The 21,562-nt window shown below is 39.1% G+C and overlaps 1 protein-coding gene across 1 annotated transcript; it reads right to left on the minus strand.

The window, feature by feature from the left end:
• Positions 1-10,256: 10,256 nt before the first annotated feature.
• On the minus strand, positions 10,257-21,445 carry LOC125278136. Its single transcript, XM_048206976.1, has 6 exons — positions 21,318-21,445; positions 18,292-18,837; positions 14,861-15,016; positions 14,495-14,706; positions 11,128-11,441; positions 10,257-10,776 (listed from the first exon to the last, which is right to left on the minus strand). The coding sequence occupies exons 1-6, from the start codon at positions 21,326-21,328 to the stop codon at positions 10,567-10,569; spliced, it is 1,449 nt and encodes a 482-aa protein (XP_048062933.1). The 5' UTR covers positions 21,329-21,445; the 3' UTR covers positions 10,257-10,566.
• Positions 21,446-21,562: the final 117 nt, after the last annotated feature.

Consider the following 21,562-nt stretch of genomic DNA (forward strand, 5'->3'; position numbering starts at 1 on the left):
AATGAGGACATAAATTAGGTTAAACTACTGCATGTCCGCCCATAGAAAAACAAATAAATATAAAAATTACCAACTGATTACCAGCACACAACTATTGATACACAACGTTGCCACGACGTTGCAGTTACTAACTGGCAACGTCACAAAGTTACGTTGTGGCAACGTATCCGGGAATTTCACTTTTCCGGTTGCCACAACGTAACTAGTTACGTCGCCACGACGAAAGTTTGGTCACCAAATTACGTTGCAGTTACGTAACAGTCACGTATTTTGGTTAGCTGGGAATGGATGCAATGACCAGAAACTTTTGGAATATGTAGAATATGTTGGAACTGTAGAATATGTGTGTGTCATATTTATTCATGTATGTTCAGGAGCCAGATGTTTGAAAATGGACATGGTAAGGGGGTGTAGAGCAGGTGTTATGTTCTGTGGAGGTCACACATTAAATTGGTTCATCATAAAGTTATCACACGACTCCTCTGTTTTCTGCACATCTACGTGGTGTCAGAAGCTGGATCGCTGACAAATCATGGCTCAAAATCTGCAGCTCATATATCCGCTCGTATTTGATGACGACATCGCTAACAACTGGCTGAAATTCAAGAGGGAATGGGACATATACTGCAAAGCAGGGCTGTCGGACAAATCAAAAAAGGTGCAAGCTTACACTCTCCTCAATTTAGCTGGTTCGGATGCCCTAGATAAATATTCATTTAAGTCATTTCACTTTCATGAGGGTGAGGACAAAGAGGATCCTGACACATTAATAAAAAATTTTGATGAGATATGCTTGCCAGAACGAAATGTGATAATGATAATAATGATAATGGGTTCTATGATATTAGACTGTGTAGCCTATAATAAAAGTAATGAATTTCAAACCTGAACCAAACATATTTTTATTCAAAGACCAACAGTTTGTCATTAGTCTTTAGTCTGCCACAAAAAAAAACAACAACATTAAAATCATGAACTCAAATGTCATTGTGAAAAGAAAAAAACAATGACTGTTGTAAGTAACAGTAAGTAACAGTGCATAAATCAGACTTTTCTGTATAGCCTAATGCTAATAAGCTTAAACGAAAATAACGAAATAATTGTGTAGTGAAGTATTTTTTTGTACACAGTGCTGCGAACAATCAATCACTCCGTCCTCATCACCGTCCGCATCACTGTCCTCCTCGCGGCTGCAGCAACTTGCACTCTCTTCATCAAGGCTTAAACAAAAAGGGCATGCAATGCATATCTAAATTCGCGGCCAGCCGCCTACGGTATTTTTTTAGAACTTAGAAAAAAGATGCTGCAGCCAATGAGCAGCCGGCGGGGCTCACGACTCAACCTCCGCAGACAGTTTTTAATGTATATGAGACAATAACTACTCAAGATTTTGCTTTAGTATAATTTTCGGGACAATTAGGGCCAGATTCGGGATTCGGGACAACAGTTTAGATTTCGGGACTGTCCCGAATTTTTCGGGACGTCTGGTCACCCTAGATAATGGCCAGACATGCATTCAATATCATGGTGCAAAAACCTGACGAAGGTATTCAATCTTACATGGCTACATTAAAACTATTGGCTAAAAAATGCAACTTCGGCTCGCTAACTGATGAACTAATAATGACACAGTTTGTGCTCAACTATTAAAGGAAAAAGACTTGACATTAGAATCAGCAGTCAGGCTATGTTTGCTGTTTGAGCATTCAGAAAGGAGTACTAAGGAGCTCAAGAGAGAGGCTGAAGTGTGTGCAGTGCAGCAGAACAAAAGGCGATGTAACAATTGCGGGGGTGAGCACGCTTATGGAGCGCAACAAATGCCCGGCTTTTAACAAACGCTGTAACAACAAATGGAATCACTACGCTAAGTTTTGTAGATCCAACCCTCAAAACATAAGTGGGCGTATGGCACCATTTAGTGGAACTGGTGAAAAAAACCTACACAGAGTAAATGAAGTGGAAAGTGAGGTCCACCAAGATTATTTTCATTGTGAAAGTGTTGACCTGCTTGCAAACAAAGGAAAAATATTCACCACTCTCTCAACAACCTGTAACAAGCAAGTCAAGCTAAAAATAGACACTGGAGCTAAATGCAATGTTATGTCTTTATCCACATTGCAGTATGTTGACCACAACACCAAAATTGACCACTCAAACAAAGTAAATCTGATAGCCTATGGTGGTCAAACAATTCAGACACTGGGCACTGCCACCCTTTCAGGGGGAAAATTTTTATTCCACATAGTGGATAGAAATGTTAAGAGCCTGTTGGGTCTTCCAGACAACATGAGGTTAAATCTCATACAATTTAGCCCAGAAGTACATGCAGTACAACAACAGGCTCCTGAGATGAGAGATTATCAGGACTTGTTTCGTACTGACACTGTTGGTAAGCTTCCAGTCATATATCACGTGCGCCTGGATGAATCGGTGCATCCTACTGTGTGTGCCCCCTGAAGGATCCCGCTGGCCATGAAAGACAAAGTTGCACAAGACTTGAAAAGGATGATCAGACTGGGTATTATCTCGCCAGTGGAGGAGGCTACTCTGTGGGTATCTGCCATGGCAGCTGCAGTCAAAAAGGATGGTACGGTACGCATATGCATTGACCCTGTGCATCTTAATAAGGCTCTCCTGAGGCCTCATCACCTGTTAAAGACTGTAGAGCAAGTGATTACTGATATGCCACAGGTAAAGGTCTTCAGCATTTTAGATGCAAAGTGTGGATTCTGGCAGATCCCTCTGGATGAGGAATCATCGAAACTCACAACTTTTATGACCCCGTTCGGAAGATACAAATTTTTACGAATGCCATATGGGATTTCACCTGGAAGTGAAGTTTTTCAGAGATGCATAGAACAGCTCTTTTCTGGACAGCCATGCGAAATGATAAAATAATGTCGTGGATGACATTTTGATCTGGGGCTCTCCTGTTGAGGAACACGACAAATGTGTGTTAGACCGTGTCAGAGCCATCAATATGCAGCTGAACCCGACAAACTCGCATTTGCATCAAGATATCTCACTGACACTGAAGCATGTTATGCACAGATTGAGAATGAAGTCTCTTGGGACTAGTCTTTGCCTGTATAAAATTCCATGATTATATATATGGCCGCCCAGTAACTGTGGAGACGGATCATCAGCCCCTCATATCTATCCTGAGGAAGCATCTGCACACAGCGTCGGTGTACAGCCAGCGAATGATACAGTAACAGGATAACAAGATAACAAGGTGACGTGGTCCAATGAGTGTCCAGTGAACTGAGTTGCAGGGAAACATGAGGTGAACAAACAATGGAGACACAGGGAACACAGACAGGGATCGTGACAGATTTATAATTCATTATATATATCATTTGAGGAACACATTTAGACTAAAAAGTAACTATATCCCATATTCAGCTGTTTAGGCTCACTTACTTTTATTTTGATAAAGTAAGTACAAATGATGTGAGGAATTGTGCAAATGCACTTTAATTCTCATGTGATAAAATAGCCAGTTATGTTTTAGACTTCATGACTATGGATGCTTATGGGTAGCAATATTCAATTTGAAATGTAATATGCAAAATGGCAATGCATTTCTGTATTTAACTTTACATTTTCGTACCCCAAGTGCAATCATTTCTGATTTGCAATCTCAACAACCATTAATGAATAGTTGGTGAATTCAGTGATATGAAAAGGAAATCACAGTATCTGAGAACCTAGACTTTATAATATCATGTCTGTTGCATGTATGTTGTGTAGAATCCATTTGTTCATTATTCTACTCTTTACAGTCTTTACTGTCAGAGTTATTCAATATGATTATAGCTTAAAAAGAATGTCAGACACAAAGATTTACTCCAAAAAAATCTACACTGCTCAAAAAAATAAATTAAATTAAAGCTGCAAGCAGAGATGAAAGGGCTCTCGCACCTGGACTCACCGCCACCCGGTGGCCTTAGGAAAACTGTGAACATTGGGTGATATTCATTTAAGCGGATGAATAGAGGAGAAATATGGCAAAGTCATTTTGATGGTCAAAGTCATATACAAATGTGTTTCTGGGAATGAATTGCAGTGAAAAGCATGCCATTTCCTGTTTCCAACAGGTGGCGCTATGACTAACTGAATATTGGCATATAGATGTCTTCAGGCCAGGACTCTTATCACACATGTAAAGTTTGGGGCAGATCAGACACTGTATTCCTGAGTTACAACAGTTTCCTCTTTCATGGCGAAACATCAGATTTTATCAGGCCGCCATGGACACGCTTTTCAACAAAAACTCAAAATCTTTGCAATATAACATTGTTAAGGCGTTAAGATTAGACTGACCATATATGATGTGGTTCTGGTTAAATCTCTATGAGGAATTAATCACAGTGTGAAACAAGTCATTTCCTGTTGCCAACAGGTGGCGCTATGACTGTAACTGAATATTGCCATGTAGTTGTCTTCAGGCCAGGACTCTAATAAAACTTTTGCAAGTTTGGGGCAGATCGGACATTGTATGCCCAAGTTATAACAACATCCTGTTTCATGGCAAAACATCGAATTTGTCAGGCCGCCACGGACATGCCCTTCAGTGAAAAGTAAAGATCTTCGCAATTTAACGTCACAAAGGCCTTTAGATTAGACTGACCAAATATGATGTTGAGAAAATTCTAAATATTTCACTTCCTGTTGGGTTTTCAGATTTTGCACCCAGGGGCACGAAGGGCGCTTAAAGGGTTAGTTCACCCAAAAATGAAAATTCTGTCATTTATTACTTACCCTCATGCCGTTCCACACCCATAAGACCTTCGTTAATCCTCGGAACACAAATTAAGATATTTTTGTTGAAATCCGATGGCTCCGTGAGGCCTGCATAAGGAGCAATGACATTTCCTCTCTCAAGATCCATAAAGGTTCATGTGAGTTCATGTGAGTACAGTGGTTCAATATTAATATTACAAAGCGAACGAGAATATTTTTGGTGCGCCAAAAAAAAAAAAAAAAAAAAAAAAAAAACGACTTATATAGTGATGGCCGATTTCAAAACACTGCTTCAGGAAGCTTCGGAGTACAATGAATCAGTGTGTCGAATCAGCTGTTTGGAGCGCCAAAGTAATGTGATATCAGCAGTTTGGTGGCTTGACCCGTGATCCGAATCATGATTCGATACGCTGATTCATTATGCTCCGAAGCTTCCTGAAGCAGTGTTTTGAAATTGGCTATAACATTCCCTATGGCATCTCCAGAATATTTCATGTCTGTCACATGTGCTCAGTGTGAACCTGCTCTCATCCGTGAAGAGAACGGGGCACCAATGGCAGGGCACAGATCACAATAGAAGACGTCGAGCCCTCATGCCACCCCCATGAAGTCTGTTTCTGACAGTTTGGTTTGAAACATGGACACTAGTAGCCTGTTGGAGGTCTTTCTGTAGGGCTCTGGCAGTGCTCCTCCTGTTCCTCCTCGTACAAAGGAGCAGATACCAGTCCTGCTGCTGGGTTGTGGCCTTTCTACCTCCCAGCACTCCTTAAATTCATAAATATCCACATTACCGCCTCAGAAATTACTAATTTTTAATCAATAAATATAATTAGAATAAGACACAGAGCCATTACAAATCAAATGAAATCATTAACAACAAAATTCATCTTTGCATTGCAGAGGTGGCAGAGAAGATGCATCTGAATTGCTAAATTACAAATGTATAAATAACATTGAAAATAATGTTTTAAAAATATTTTTTTATTGAATGTTTGTATAAAAGCAATATCATGTTTACAGTCATGCTCAAATTTGTGAAAACAGCTCTCTTGTGATATTTCACAGTATAATACAAAAATCCAGATCTCATACAAGTACTTTTTTGCAACCATATCTTGATTTTTTTGAGCATTTGTATTAATTTTGGTGAATTTTTTTGACTCAATCCCTCATTAATTTATGAACCGGCACAATAAATAAATCAAATTAGAAGTAAATTATTGATTGCATTTGAAGCAGTAAGTTTTACATCCAATCACATTAATGATGTTAATAAATAAATCAGATAATGCCCCAGCAATTTTTGCAATATCCCAGCAGTTGTGGTCTTGACCAGTCTTGAAACAAAATCCCGAGCCCTCTTAATCTGAGACCGAGACAAGACTGAGTAAAAATTGAGACCGAGACAAGACCAAGACCTTCAAAAAATGGTCTTAAGACCGGTCTCGAATACTACAATACTATTGGACAGACTGATATCCCTGAAGTTTAATTGACTGTATTTAATTTTTAAGTTTAATCATACTGTGATAATTGAGTATTCCCTTAATTTTTTTGAGCAGTGTATTTCAGAAACACATTTGATTGCTGTAACACAGTTCGTATGTACGAGAAGAAGGAGAGTTCGCGGGAACCGGCGAACGTTGAAACAAACTTTAATATAAAATAAACAAAGAACCCTTGCGGACGTCTGCCGGCCACACAAACATAATAAAACATAACGTAAAGTCCAGGCCTGGTCCTCTCTCGTCGTTCACTGTCGTCGCTCCTCCTTCTATGCTCCCGGAGCTCTTCCGTGAGAGACTCAAGGCCGGTGCACCTCCCAGGTGTAGCTCGTTAACTCTCGCGCCACCGGCCTCGTGCCGTTCCCTCACGTCTCTTGCCCGCCCTGCTTGCCACAATTGTTTTGTTGTTGTTGTTGAACCTATTCTTCAATGTCTCTATCACAGTCTCCTCTACACTGACACAGAGCTGTGCACTTTAAGGAGGCTTTTTTTGCAGCCACAACTTAAGAGTGGACTGGCTTGCCTGTGGAAGAGTTGACCTCAATGGTCTCCAATCGCTTGGGTCCATCCAACCCCAGACTGAGATGGCATATTTGGTGCCATCACAAATGTTTTTTCCCTCAACAGTGTCCCAAATGCCACCCACAACTGCTCAATGTCCAGCTCTGACACATGTGTAATGGCTAGAACCACGACATCTGTGTCCACAGTGCACAAGGTGACCTTTTTAAATCCTTTCCTTGCAGAATCTGTCACATGGAGTAGCATACTTCCCTCTGCCTCTTCATGTATGAAGGCAATCTGATTTGATTCTCGTGCAGGCCAGTGTGCCAAAACAGAAACTGAAGACTTTCTTGCTGTCTCATGGTACACCAGTTGTCAATGGTGACAAGCAGATAGTCTTGAATCAGTGTACTGATTGTAGGTCCATATCATCAGGATGTGGAGACTACTGGCAGTTACAAATCCAAGGTCCTTCCTGTGTTCTATGCCTTCACTGGCTGTGACACAATATCTGTATTTGCAACCAGGGGCAAGAAGATAGCATGGGATACCTGGAATGCAGATGACAACAGAGCCCAAATTCCCCCAACTAAGGATGTACTGGTGCAGCACCTCAAAAAAGCAGTGTACCAAGGAGAACAAGCTGGGGTTGGTTGGACCCAACCATTTGGAGACCATTCCCTCCAAACATGCCCCTGTGGGGCCCATGCTGGCTTTTTGCGGGACAGTGGGCTAGGGCCAGCCCACACCAAACTTACTGTAAACAGGCCCAGTGTGGGCTTGCCCAGGCAAATCCCACAGCTTTGGGCTCACTGCAGGCTCTCTGTGAGCAGTCCACACTAGCGAACTGCCCACATTAAGCCCATGATGGCCCAGTGTGGGCCAGCCCCTTCAGGCCTAGAGCAACTTTTGTACCTCTAGGCCCATAACAAGCTGAAAAACACTGTCACATGACTAGCAGCAACAGAACATTAAACGCTAACAGATCTGTCTAGATCTCAACATCTTTACATATTACAATCCAGTTTGACTATTTCTTTCATACAAAACTTTTAGATGTTGAAGTTTTATTGAAAATAGTACATTTTGAAGTGACCGTTATGGATATGAGTGTTTGTTTTAGTTGGGCTCTTGACCCTTAACTTTTCAGCATCAGTTATTCTCTGGCTGCTATAACTGTGAGTTTCTGAAATACATTTGTTTTAGCAAAAATTGCAAGAGAAATTTTGTTAGATAAAGTTGATTACTTATTGATAATTCAATCATCATGTAGTGGTCAGAATCAAAGAGATTTACATTTTACAGAGAAAGATTTAGGGAATATTTGAGTGCCAGTCATTGACCATTTCTTTTTTAATGATCATTAAAGGTGCTAAAGAGGATGTTTTGTTTTATACATTTTTGCAATATTACTTGAAACTGTCTTTACTAACTGATAAAAGACTATTTATTAGGTGCACTGAAAGGAATAATATTAATATAAATCATCTGTGCATGAGGTAGGGCCTTAAAAACATCAGCCAATTTGACCAAATTTTCAGGGGCACTGCGCTAGCAGCCTGCTGGGGACCCTTACGCTAGCCCTAAGTGGGCCCGTAAAGGGCCAGTACAGACTTGTTTGCAGGGTTTTGGTCATCTCTTCCACAGTCAAGCCAGACTATCCTTTACTCTTAAGCTGTGGCTGCAAGAAAGGCTGCCGGTCGGCAAAAAAACATAGCACAAAAAAGTGTATAATAAAAAATGCAGAGGAGTATTCTATGGTTGGTTGCGCAATCAACTTTTGTGATTGGCCAAAATAGCTGCAGGTTGCTATGGCGGGCCGGAAGGTCCAAAAATATGGCTACCGACTTGTCGCGGGAATTCACTATACAATTGCCAGCAGCCACTGAGTTTACCACTGATAGGCCGGCGGTGCATCTGTATACACACTCTCCTCACGCAGCTGACCACTGACTCTCCTAAGATGGCGACTCACTTTCCTCACGCAGCCGGCGAATCACTTTCCTCACGCAGCCGGCGAATCATTTTCCTCACGCAGCCGGCGACTCACTTTCCTCACGCAGCCGGCGACTCACTTTCCTCACGCAGCCGGCGACTCACTTTCCTCACGCAGCCGGCGACTCACTTTCCTCACGCAGCCGGCGAATCATTTTCCTCATGCAGCCGGCGAATCATTTTCCTCACGCAGCCGGCGACTCACTTTCCTCAGCCGGCGACTCACTTTCCTCACGCAGCCGGCGACTCACTTTCCTCAGCCGGCGACTCACTTTCCTCACGCAGCCGGCGAATCATTTTCCTCACGCAGCCGGCGAATCATTTTCCTCACGCAGCCGGCGACTCACTTTCCTCACGCAGCCGGCGACTCACTTTCCTCACGCAGCCGGCGACTCACTTTCCTCAGCCGGCGACTCACTTTCCTCACGCAGCCGGCGACTCACTTTCCTCACGCAGCCGGCGACTCACTTTCCTCACGCAGCCGGCGACTCACTTTCCTCACGCAGCCGGCGAATCATTTTCCTCACGCAGCCGGCGAATCATTTTCCTCACGCAGCCGGCGACTCACTTTCCTCACGCAGCCGGCGACTCACTTTCCTCACGCAGCCGGCGACTCACTTTCCTCAGCCGGCGACTCACTTTCCTCACGCAGCCGGCGACTCACTTTCCTCACGCAGCCGGCGACTCACTTTCCTCACGCAGCCGGCGACTCACTTTCCTCACGCAGCCGGCGAATCATTTTCCTCACGCAGCCGGCGAATCATTTTCCTCACGCAGCCGGCGAATCACTTTCCGCAGCCGGCGACTCACTTTCCGCAGCCGGCGAATCACTTTCCGCAGCCGGCAACTCACTTTCCGCAGCCGGCGAATCACTTTCCGCAGCCGGCGAATCACTTTCCGCAGCCGGCGACTCTCTTTCCGCAGCCGGCGAATCACTTTCCGCAGCCGGCGACTCTCTTTCCTCACGCAGCATTGACTCTCCTCACGTTTCTTTTCAGATACTGTGATGGTGCAATAACTAACTACATCTAGTAAAGTTTATCATTTTTGTGTTGTAAATGTAATTTATTCTGAAGCAATATTCCCATCAGTGTTCTGTAAACTGTTGTTAAGATGTAAACTATTAATCATCAGATTTGTTTATGCTCCCTTAAAGGGATAGGTCAATCAAAAATAAAAATTCTGTCATCATCGACTTACCTTCTAGTTGTTCCGAACCTGTATGAGTTTCTTTCTTCTGTTGAGCTAAAAATATATTTTGAATGTCAGTAAACAAACAGCTGACTGTAGCGAGTGACTTTCATAGTAGGAAAAAAAAATACTATGGAAGTCACTGGTTACCATCAACTGTCTGGTTACTGATATTCTTCAAAATATCATCCTTTTTAGTTCAACAGAAGAAAGAAACTCATATAGGTTTGGAACAACTAGAGTGCAAGTCAATGATGACAGAATTATCATTTAGGTTTAACTATCCCTTGAAATTGATTGTCATGGCATTTTTTTTTTTTTACATTTATAAAAAGGTAATTTTCCCCTAACCTTGGCTATCAATTTCATGTTAATTAGAATAACTCACTGTAGGGCTTTTACCATTATTTTTTCCACGGCAGAGGAAACAGAATCTGCATCAGAAGTGGCATTTAGATGCATGTATAAAATATGAATGTGCAAAACAAGCATGAAAAACACTGTTTAACAACTTTACAATAAAGATCTATAAAGCTTTTGTGGATTTTACAATTATCTTTAATATACAATATTCTGAAAAAGTGACATTGCCATGCTTAAACACTGGTTCTGCAGATTTTTGCCCCTAAACAGTGACTGTTTCACTGAGTCTTAGTGCCTCCAAATAAACATCCAAGCCAAAACACTGACTTGACCTTAGGGGATTGATGTTTTGAGTTATTTCTCGGAGCACAGCCTGCCGAAGCGATGCAGGGGCCTCAGGAACTTCAACAGCACCACAATCCATGGCAGGAACAGGACCATCCCAGTCCACTCCAAAGTTAGTGAAATCCATCTGTTAAACCAGGATAGATGAGGGGGTTAGTTCAGTTTGGAATATCTAGTGTTCAAAATATGTCAAATTATTACATTTTAAAAAATGTATTGTTATAGACAAGTAAAAGTTGTAATTAATGTCAAAATAAAAACAAGGCACAAGCTGCTGTGATGGAGATTTCAAAGCTAAAGGGTGTTCTCAGGCAGAGTACCTAAACCTCCTTAAACACCATGCAAGTTTCCATAAAATAAAGACAAAGCAAACAAAATGTAATAATTTATTAATAACTGTAGTTCTGTGTAGTGTGTCAGGTGGTCACCCTAATCCAAATCCTGCTGAATTATCTAATGTTGTTTCAATACAACTCACTGGATCAGCAGGAAAATCTGTGTTCAACAGTTGACCTGAAACCCACAACTGTTGTGGAGATCTGTTGCCTTCAGATGAGAGGGGATGTCGGTCCCACACCCGTCTGAACAGGTTAAGGTCCACGTTCAATCTAGGCACCATGACATAGTGTAGACATATGAGGTCTTTTTCATTGTCTGGGTCCAGTGCTCCAATTTCCTGCAGATACTGGAAAGCTGCATAGTAATTTGACGTAACTGCACACCAGACATCCCGCCACAGACGCTCAATACGCTGATTGTGAACACTTCTTCCTGTTATATAGCTGGTCTTCTCTAAGGTGTAAACATAGAAGAAAAAGAGAAACAAACAGTCACTGTTACTACAAGAAATAGTATAAAATTGTGTAGAAATATGCACACTACTAGATGAACATTTGGCTACAAACATTTCTTCCTATAACTACATTTTAAACATTTATGTCAGTGGTTCTCAATGTTTCTTTGAGGCCCCCCCCCCATTATTGCTAGTAGTAGTAGTATTATAAACACAGAATAATATTCAGTACTATTCAGGGAAGCATGTAATTGAATGCCAAATAAACATTTTAATTTCACTGAACAGTTGGAATATAATTATTACTATTTTCCAAGAAAGCAAAACAGCCTAAAACAAATTTGTTTTACACTCATAAATATAACAGAAATATAATAGAAATTTGTCATTCAAACTTAAATTAGGGAGCTTATTAGAAACACCAGCCAATGAAAAAAGAAGCTTTCTTATTAATCCACTGGAAAACAAGAACAATAAAACAGTAACATTTTTAGGGGCCAAGCCCCAAAGGGGCTGTAGCCCCTATTGTAATTGTACGTTTTCCCTTTTATTAGGGGCCAAGCCCCAAAGGGGCTGTAGCCCCTATTGTAATTGTACGTTTTCCCTTTTATTATTATTATTCTTCCTCCCGAATGGGAGTCTATGGCAGCCCTATCAACGGAACGTGAGAAAATGATGAAATTTGGCACACTTGTAGTGATGGTCATGTCTAGAAATCTGACCAATTTTGGAGTCTCTAGGACCAACTCTATAGCGCCACCACCAGTTCAAAAATTCAACATTCTAAAGTTTATAACTTTTGAACCATTTGCTCTAGAAAAATACAATTTAGTACATCTGATTCGTCTCTTCATGCTGATTCTATTCAAATTCTTACATTAAGTCTCCGCCCATTACAGTAGCGGCCATTTTGAAAAGTACAGTATTCCGTTTTTTCGCTACTCCTCCTTCAAAATTTGTCCAATTTTGTCCAAACTTTGATCAGGTGATCTTTGGTCTGAGCCGCACAGAAATGACTGAACAGATTTTTTTTATTCATCTTTGTTCAAAAGTTATGATGTCACGAAGTTAACGAGGTTGACCCAAAATTGCTATAGAGGCTGTATCTCGGCCAAACTTTGAGCAATCAAAACTAAAATTGGTACACTTGATCAAGACCATGATCTGAGGTTCCATGCCAAATTTGGGAACAGCGCCACCTACAGGTCATGAGATCTGAAAAATGGCTATTTTGGCCAATAACTTTTGAACACTTTATTAGAAATCAAGATCTTGGTGTCTATGGATTCCCTGTGCCATGCCGAATCCGAGGATATCGAATTCGTCAACATCGGATGAACCACGTGTCCGCCATTTTGAATTTTGTCATAAATTGCAATAACTTTTAAACAATTTGACATATCTTCACACAAATTGGTATGTATGACCTTTAGAAGGTCCTGAAGGTACCTGAGAAGTTTCAACACAGCGCCACCTACTGTTCCACAGATGTAATGATTATTGCAAAACCACTTATAACTTTTGAAAACACTTTCCAAAATGTGTATGCTTTATGTCATTTTATTCCCTGGCTTATGCCGATTCCGACGATGTGTCATTTGTCATTTTCCTTAAATGTACCTGTCCGCCATATTGAAATAAATGGAAAACAGTTTTTTTCGCTACTCCTCCTACAATTTTTGTCCAATTTTGTCCAAAATCAGCTCAGGTGATCTTTGGACCGAGCCGCACAGAAATGACTGAATGGATTTTTGATATTCGCTACCATTCCCAAGATATTCATCTCTGAATGTGACCTTGCTTGTGTTTGTTGTCTTATGCTAGTTAGCTTAGCATGCTAATTGCTTAGCATGCTAACCAGTTGTCATTCTCTTTAATGTGGCTCTTCAGTTATCAAGTTAACCATGAGCTTCATTAGCATTAAGTTAGCTTAGCATGCTAATATGGTTAGCATGCTAAGTAATGCTTTTTTTGTGAATTCTTTGTTAGACTAAAAGGTTTCTTCCACAGTCTGTTGAATGTGCATCCTCAAGTAGCTCAATGTGTAAAGCCAGTTATCTGAAGAGCCCTGTATCCGAAGTTAGTGGGTTCGAATCCCAGGTGGAGCGGTTTTATAAAATAGTGTGTTTTGATTCCTTTACTGCCTCTTGGATTAGAAATAAATGCTTTTTGTTTCATGCTGTGTTCATTTTCATCTAAGCTTATGTACATTCTGAGTTCATTCTTGCCCGTAATTCTGAACCAGCTGTTTCATGTTTGTTCATTTTCTGCTGTTTTTCCTCTTCCTGCTCTGTATTGCACTACAGCATGATGAGCTGCAGAATGATCTAAAGTGCAGCTTTATAAGAATTCTTCATTTTGAGTTCATTTTCACATGAACTAATAAACTTCGGCAGGTGTGGAAACATTCACTTGCACAGTGGTGCAATGAGATGAGAAATGGACCTTGGACCCGGAGGTCGTGGATTCGAATCTCGTGTGGGGTTCCTTTATACAATTGTGTGTAATGAGTCATTTTGATACCTTTTTTATCCAAATAAGGATTGTGCTAATCTTTATTCCTCTTCAATGAGATACAAGTATTTTAGTTCATTCCGTGTTCGTTCTCTGAACTTCTATTGATTTTCATTTCATTTCCACCTGTCCTTCTGAACCAGATGTTTTGCATGTACATTCAATTTCTGCTGTTTTTGCTCTTCCTGCTCCGTATTGCGCTACTGCCCCTACTGGGGCTTGGCCCCGAATTGCTGCTTGCAGCTATATTCTTAAATGTGTTTAGTTTAACAGTACCAGTTTTGATATAGTGTCTGGATGCTAGCCAGAAGCTACATTAATTTGAACAACAACTGTGCTACAGACAAATAACACAAACACTAAAGTGAAGAGAAGTTGCTATGGAAAAGTCATCTCGTTTATTCAGATCGGTGTAAACTGGCAGGTTTTAGACCAGACTACATCATACTCTAACGGCGCAACACATCCCAACAAAAGCAAATAGAACCCGTTATTGTGAGACAGCATACACTGGGTGTGGCACGATGCATGTTGTTACCTGGCCCACGAAGAGGATGCTCCAACATAAATCTTGCCACATCAACATTCTCACCACCCTTATCAATCCTCACTCTACTTGGCAAACCAAACTGCTCAACAGCTTCCAAAAATGCCTCCAAAACTGTTGCTGCCTGGTTGTTGGTGGAAGCCTTCAAATACATGATTTTACGACTGAATCCATCTATGCCCCCATGGATGACGATGCGCCACCTTATAGGATGCACAACCAGTTTAGCTGTTGCACACACTTTCTGCCACCAAATTCAAATTGAATGTGCTGTGTTCAAAGGCATTGTAAATCATTATAAACACACAATTGATTTTTTTTTTATTATTTTAAAAAAATAACTAAAAAAAAACCTACTTGATCAGTCTGTGATTTCCATCGATGTGCCAAAGAGACAAAGGTGAAGGAACTGAATACACTCTTCTGTGAATGAAATTAAGGTGCAATCCACGCAGCAGGGTGCCCACTGGATCCACAGCCTTCAGTGTTTCCCGAACTGTAGATCGTGTTACTCTATATAAGAGCGGAGAGGACAACAGCATTAGCACTTCAGATTTGTACTGTAATCTTATCTTTACCTTCCCTTCTTAATAGTCAAGTCACCTTTATTTATATAGCGCTTTTTACAATGCAGATTGTGTCAAAGCAGCTTTACATTGATAACTGGTATATAATTTTGGCTGCACAGCAGCTCTTAAATAATAATGTCAATGCAGGCAGATCAAAGCACTGTTGAATATCAAATGTCCAGTCAAATGTCAAGTGTCCCCAACTAAGCAAGCCAAAGGCGACAGCGGCAAGGAACCCAAACTCCATCAGGTGACATCAGGTGACAAACAAGTGGCAAATAGGTGTTAAATGGAGAAAAAACCTTGGGAGAAACCAGGCTTAGTCGGGGGGCCAGTTCTCCTCTGGCGAACAGTGCTTTGTTACAATCAGGTTGCTATCATAAGTCTGATAGGATCGCAACAATCAGAGTATTTATTTCAGTTCCATCCAGTTGAGGATCATATTCATCACGCCGGTATGGACGGTCTGTTGAGGAACTGTGGCACTGGCTGTCGTGTCGATGAGGCCTTCACAATGGATGATCTAGTTGACTCGATCTCTGCTGATACTTCAGGGCTGCGTTGTGGTCATGTCCAGTTGAGGATCGTATTCATCATGCCGGTATGGACGGTCTGTTGAGGAACTGTGCTACTGGCTGTCGTGTCGATGAGGCCTTCACAATGGATGATCTAGTTGACTCGATCTCTGCTGATACTTCAGGGCTGCGTTGTGGTCGTGTCCAGTTGAGGATCGTATTCATCACGTCGGTATGGACGGTCTGTTGAGGAACTGTGGCACTGGCTGTCGTGTCGATGAGGCCTTCACAATGGATGATCTAGTTGACTCGATCTCTGCTGATACTTCAGGGCTGCGTTGTGGTCGTGTCAAGGCGCAGGTCCTTGGTCTGAGCTGGATACGGCCCGGATCCGGCTGACTACGGTAAACCTCGGGATAAACAGAAAGACTAATATTAGCGTAGATGCCATCCTTTTCTGATGTAACAAGTACATCTGGTGTTACAGGAAGTGTTCCCGGTTCCGGCTGACATAATTTATGCAGCCTAATAATCCTTTAACGGATTTGAAAATATAAATTTATAATGTGTTATGTGTATGCCAGGTTAAAGAGATGTGTTTTTAGTCTAGATTTAAACTGACAGAGTGTGTCTGCTTCCCGAACAATGCTAGGAAGATTGTTCCAGAGTTTAGGTGCCAAATAGGAGAAGGATCTACCACCTGCGGTTGATTTTGATATTCTAGGTATTATCAGCTGGCCTGAATTCTGAGATCGCAATAAACGTGAAGGACTATAATGCAAGAGCTCGCTCAGGTACTGGGGAGCTAAACCATTTAGTGTTTTGTAAGTAATTAGCAAGATTTTAAAATAGTAACAAAATGGCTCAGGATAACCAAGTATACTATTCTGTAGGCTTCAGTTGTCTGTACAGTTGCTTAGATCAGTTTTCAAACTTTGGTCTGGAAAGGGATGCTAAGATTCCGTATAACAATAGGAAGAAAGTTTTTGTGGTGCTGTCAAAGTTAACATGTTTACAGTAATTAAATAAAGGGGCAGGGTTGTAGGACATCATTAAACTTATAAAATGGCTTTGGAATAGGGTTGCAAAATTCCGGGAATTTTCAAAGCTGGAAACTTTCCATGGGAATTAACGGGAATATATGGGAATTAACGTGAATATATGGGAATTAATGGGAATAAACAGGGAATTTGCAAAATTACAGGTTAGCCTATGACAGGGTACTTAAATGTAGTTGAAAAGAGCATCTTGCAGCATAAGTTTGGTTAAAACAACCATATTTAGTGCAATTTTAGTTTAATTTTTACCCTGACATTGACACAGCACACTACTTACTGCAGGGCTATTGAGGCCACACCCCCTGCATGCACTGTGCATTCTCCCAGTCCATAACTTGCTCATTTGATCAAAAATACAGAAAAAAGCAGTAATATTGTGAAACATAACTACAATTTTAAAATAATGGCTTTCTATTTTGATATACATAAAAATATAATTTATTCCTGTGATGCAAGGCTGAATTTTCAGCATCATTTCTCCAGTCTTCAGTGTCACATGATCCTTCAGAAATCATTCTAACATGCTAATTTGATACTCTGTTATCAATGTTGGAAACAGTTGTGCATAAAAATTTAAAGAACATCATTTATTTAAAATAGAAATCTTTTGTAACAATATACACTACCGTTCAAAATTTGGGGTCAGTAATTTTTTTTCTTAGTTTTTTTTTTCAAAGAAATTAATACTTTTATTCAGCAAGGATGTGTGAAATTGTTAAATAAAAGTGATATTAAATTGATATTGTTAAAAAAATTCTATTTTGAATAAATTCTATTCTTTTTAACTTTTTATTAATAAGTGAATCCTGAAAAAAGTATTACAGGTTCCAAAAAATATTCAGCAACTGTTTCCAACAATGATAATATCAAATCAGCATATTAGAATGATTTCTGAATGATCACGTGACACTGAAATAAATAAGACATAACAATTGTTGCAATAAAAATATATTTATTTTACATATTTACTAAATTAGAATTGAATGTGAATAAATAAATAACTGTTATTTTATGATATGACCAAAGAAAATGTTTATATTTGTTTTTATATGATACTTTTTATATTATATATTATTTTATATTATAACATTTATATAAACTTCCCAAAATTTCCAATTAATTCCCATAAATTCCTGTTAAGTTTTCAAATTGCAATATTTCCAAAATTCCCCAGGTTAAATTCCTGTGGAAAGTTTCCGGAAATTTACCGGAAACTTTCCGGCCCTTTGCAACCCTACTTTGGAACAATATTTTTTGTAAAAAGCACTAAACAAAGTAATTAGAACTGAATCAAAAATGTTTACAGTACACCTATTCAATAGGAAAAAAGACATCTAACAATACAAAAAAGTATGGATTTTATAGATATTCTTTTAATAATTTAATTTGGCATTAAAAGGTTAATAAGCCAATATAAAAGCAATTTCATGATTTTGAAAACATTGACAGTATCACACATAATTTTTTACACATACAAGTAGGTCTTTATCCATGAAAAATATTGTTCCTATATATATTTTTGAAAACTAGCACTAGAGGTCACATACAGAGGATCATTATTATAATAGGGGGCCCTCAAAAACCCCAGACTTGCATCTACATTGTAAAAAGCCATAAATAAATAAAGGTGACTTGACTTAACTTACTTGATGCCTGAACTCTTGAGATATCCAGACACCATGGCATATCCTGAATTCGGACACTGTTGAATGAATTCGCTAACCACCTTTTTCAGGTCTTCAGCTGATATCTGGGTGTATGTTTGTTTCACAGAAAGCCCATATTCCTTCATTCTTCTCTTGACAGTGCTTAAACTGACATGCAACAGGCGTGATATCTCAGGAATCGTGAAGTCTAGCTCAAGGAGGTATTCCAACTGATCCATGCTGATGTCAAAGGCAGGCCGTCCCTTCTCACCAGTATGTTTAAGCACTGGAGCTTTGTAGCCATGAGATGTAGATTCCTTTGTTGATTCAAGCAGCTCATGTGCCTCCTGTAATTTCTCCAGTGCACTGTCCATGTTTCCAAAAGATGACCGGTCAGCACATTTGCCAAGCAAGGAGATTACATTCTCTATTTGGTAGACCACACTATCAACATCATCTTCTGAAACTTCAGGGCTTGAAAGTTTCAGTCCTAAAGACGTCAGAAACTCTGCTATGTGGGCTGCAACATCCTGAGACAGCTCAGTCCTAGAGTAAAGTTGACAGCAAATGTGTATAATTAAAAAAAAAAAAAAAATTCTTTAACAAATTCACATGTGACACACAAGCATACTTTAAGTAAATATTACTGCTATAATATCAAGTACAACTCACTTGTCATTATTAAGTAAAATCTACTTACTATTGAAATAAACATACATAAAGAAATAATTAAATATTACTTAATTAGGAACCTTGCTTTCAGCAAAATATTAAGTAAATCTTACTGTTATGAAATAAGTAGATTTTAATTTGTGTAATTTTTATTTACTTAGTTTTATGAATTTATATTACTCCTTATAATTATGTAAACATTACATATCTCTTTTGTCTAATATTACCACATAAATAAAATACTGTTCTTTACCTTTACATTAACAAAAGTATATCAGTCATATTTACATGACCTAGTAAAGTATGGACAAGTTTATAAAGGGGCATTCACAAAAAACATGACAAGCACAACAATTGTATTTGTCACCAGGGACTGGAACCCTTGTAAAATTCAATTCAATTCAATATAATGCAATTATATGTACTTAAAGTGAGAATTAAAGCAATCACTCCTGCTATATAGCTCTCATTTTACACTCTACTGGTTCATTCTGCAGTGTATCCAAAACCTGATCCAAATCATGTTGAAATAAATAAAAATAAATAAATAAAATCCTCATAAGTTTCTTTTTTAACAAACAATTTACAGATTGTTTGAGCAGTACAAAAAAAATAATTTGACATGACTCGTATGAGAGGCATTACACTTAACTGTTCAATTAAGTTTAATACCATCATAAAAAAAACAGTTCTACTAACTGTGTTGTAATCCCTCATTTGGGTGAATTAAGAGGAAACATTCTAATTCAATAATATTACGTGGATTTACTTTTCAAAATTAACGTTAGCCAAAACATAATCGCTCCTGGCAACAGGAGCATTAGTATGGTGACCGGGAAGGGACATGTTCGGGTCACTTAGTTTTGTCGTGGCCACGACATATAAAGTCGTGGGAACGAGATATTTTTCTCGTGGCCACGAGTTAAATGTGTAAACAACCTGTGCTACCATAGCAACCTGGAACTACCAGAAATGGATAAGATTATAATACTATTTATTTTTAATTAAGAAAAAGCGCGAAATTAAACGATTATAACATGTTGCCTTTTGTGTTGTGTGCGATGCCTACAGCAGCATTCGACTTAAGTTTATCAATAAATATTAGAATATGCCGTATATTTTATCACATCCAACATCTTTTAAATCCATTTACTGATTGTTAATTTTTTATTTCATATTTTACATTATTTATTATTATTATTATTAGGCTATCATTATTGGATAAGTGTTTTTTATTCATTGTTATGTAGCCCTATTTGCTTTATTTTCCCCTTCATTTCCCGTATCCTTTCTGTAGGCCTATATTATGTTAGCTATATTTTATAAATACTTTCAATGCCAGTTCATGCCAATAAAATGTGACTTTATGACTGTATTGACTGTAGCCGTGAAGATAGGATAAATGAGCGTCTGTTATCATTTACCCGTGACAGCATTTGAAAGAAGTTCGAATAATTAATTATTATTAATTGGTTATGTTAAAAGAATATTTAAGCTAAAAATAAATCCATTCACTGATATAGCCTAGACAAAAACTTAATATTGTTCATCATTTTATTCATTTGATTTAGGTTTAATAGGCATATTAATAATAATTATAATAATAATAAAGACACGATCAGATTAAAAGGCTGTGAATTGGGATGGATAAATGGGATGGATACATGTTTTCTTCTAGGCCTTTATTATTTAATGTTCTTACATATTCTTTTATCATTAAATGAAGTTTGTTATCAAATTGATAATAACAAACTTCATTTGAATGCTATAGTGGCAACATCGCGCGCAATAGTGCGATGATGACTATATAGACAGCATTCAAATAATATATTAATATAATAATTTCTTAATTCCGCCCTTATTTTATCATTCTTAATTCCAGGTTGCTATGGTAGTGCAGGTTGTTTACACATTTAACTCGTGGCCACGAGAAAAATATCTGGTTCCCTCACCATATGATCTCGAGGCCACGACATAAAGATGTCGTTACCTCGACAAAATCATCTCGTGGCCACGAGTTATTATCACGTTCCCATTAATTAATATCTTGTGGCCACGACAAAACTAAGTGAACCGAACATGTCCCCTCCCGGTCACCGTACATAAGGCCTCGCTAGTAACGTTATATTAGCTTAGCGTAACGTCAAAACCAAACACGACAATTTATGAGATTAATATATTTTATAGAATTCTATGAAGTTACTATGATAAACCAGGCTATGTCGATTAGCAAGAATTATAAATATACTGATTCTTGTGAAAATACCAAAAATGGCTTGAAGAACACAGACTGACCATATTAAAAGTCTAAACTGTTGTAAAATAGATTATTAAAACCTGGATAGCTCTCTTACCGCTCAGACATGATGCAGGAAACAATTTCTCAACGAGTCATGCAAACGGCAACAAACAAAAGATCGGCCAGCCTTCAACTTTTCTCACCACAAAGTACATCACGAGCGCGTTGCGTTCTTTCCACCGCATTGTATTCTGGGTAGTGTCCCAGCAGTTGAAAAATGAACGAAATAGTTATTAAACATACATTTTATTTTGCAGTTCAGTTGCAGTACTGAAATAGTTATATATTTATGTCCTTGTT

This window comes from Megalobrama amblycephala, linkage group LG11, assembly GCF_018812025.1.
Source record: "Megalobrama amblycephala isolate DHTTF-2021 linkage group LG11, ASM1881202v1, whole genome shotgun sequence".
Classification (NCBI taxonomy): Eukaryota; Metazoa; Chordata; class Actinopteri; order Cypriniformes; family Xenocyprididae; genus Megalobrama; species Megalobrama amblycephala.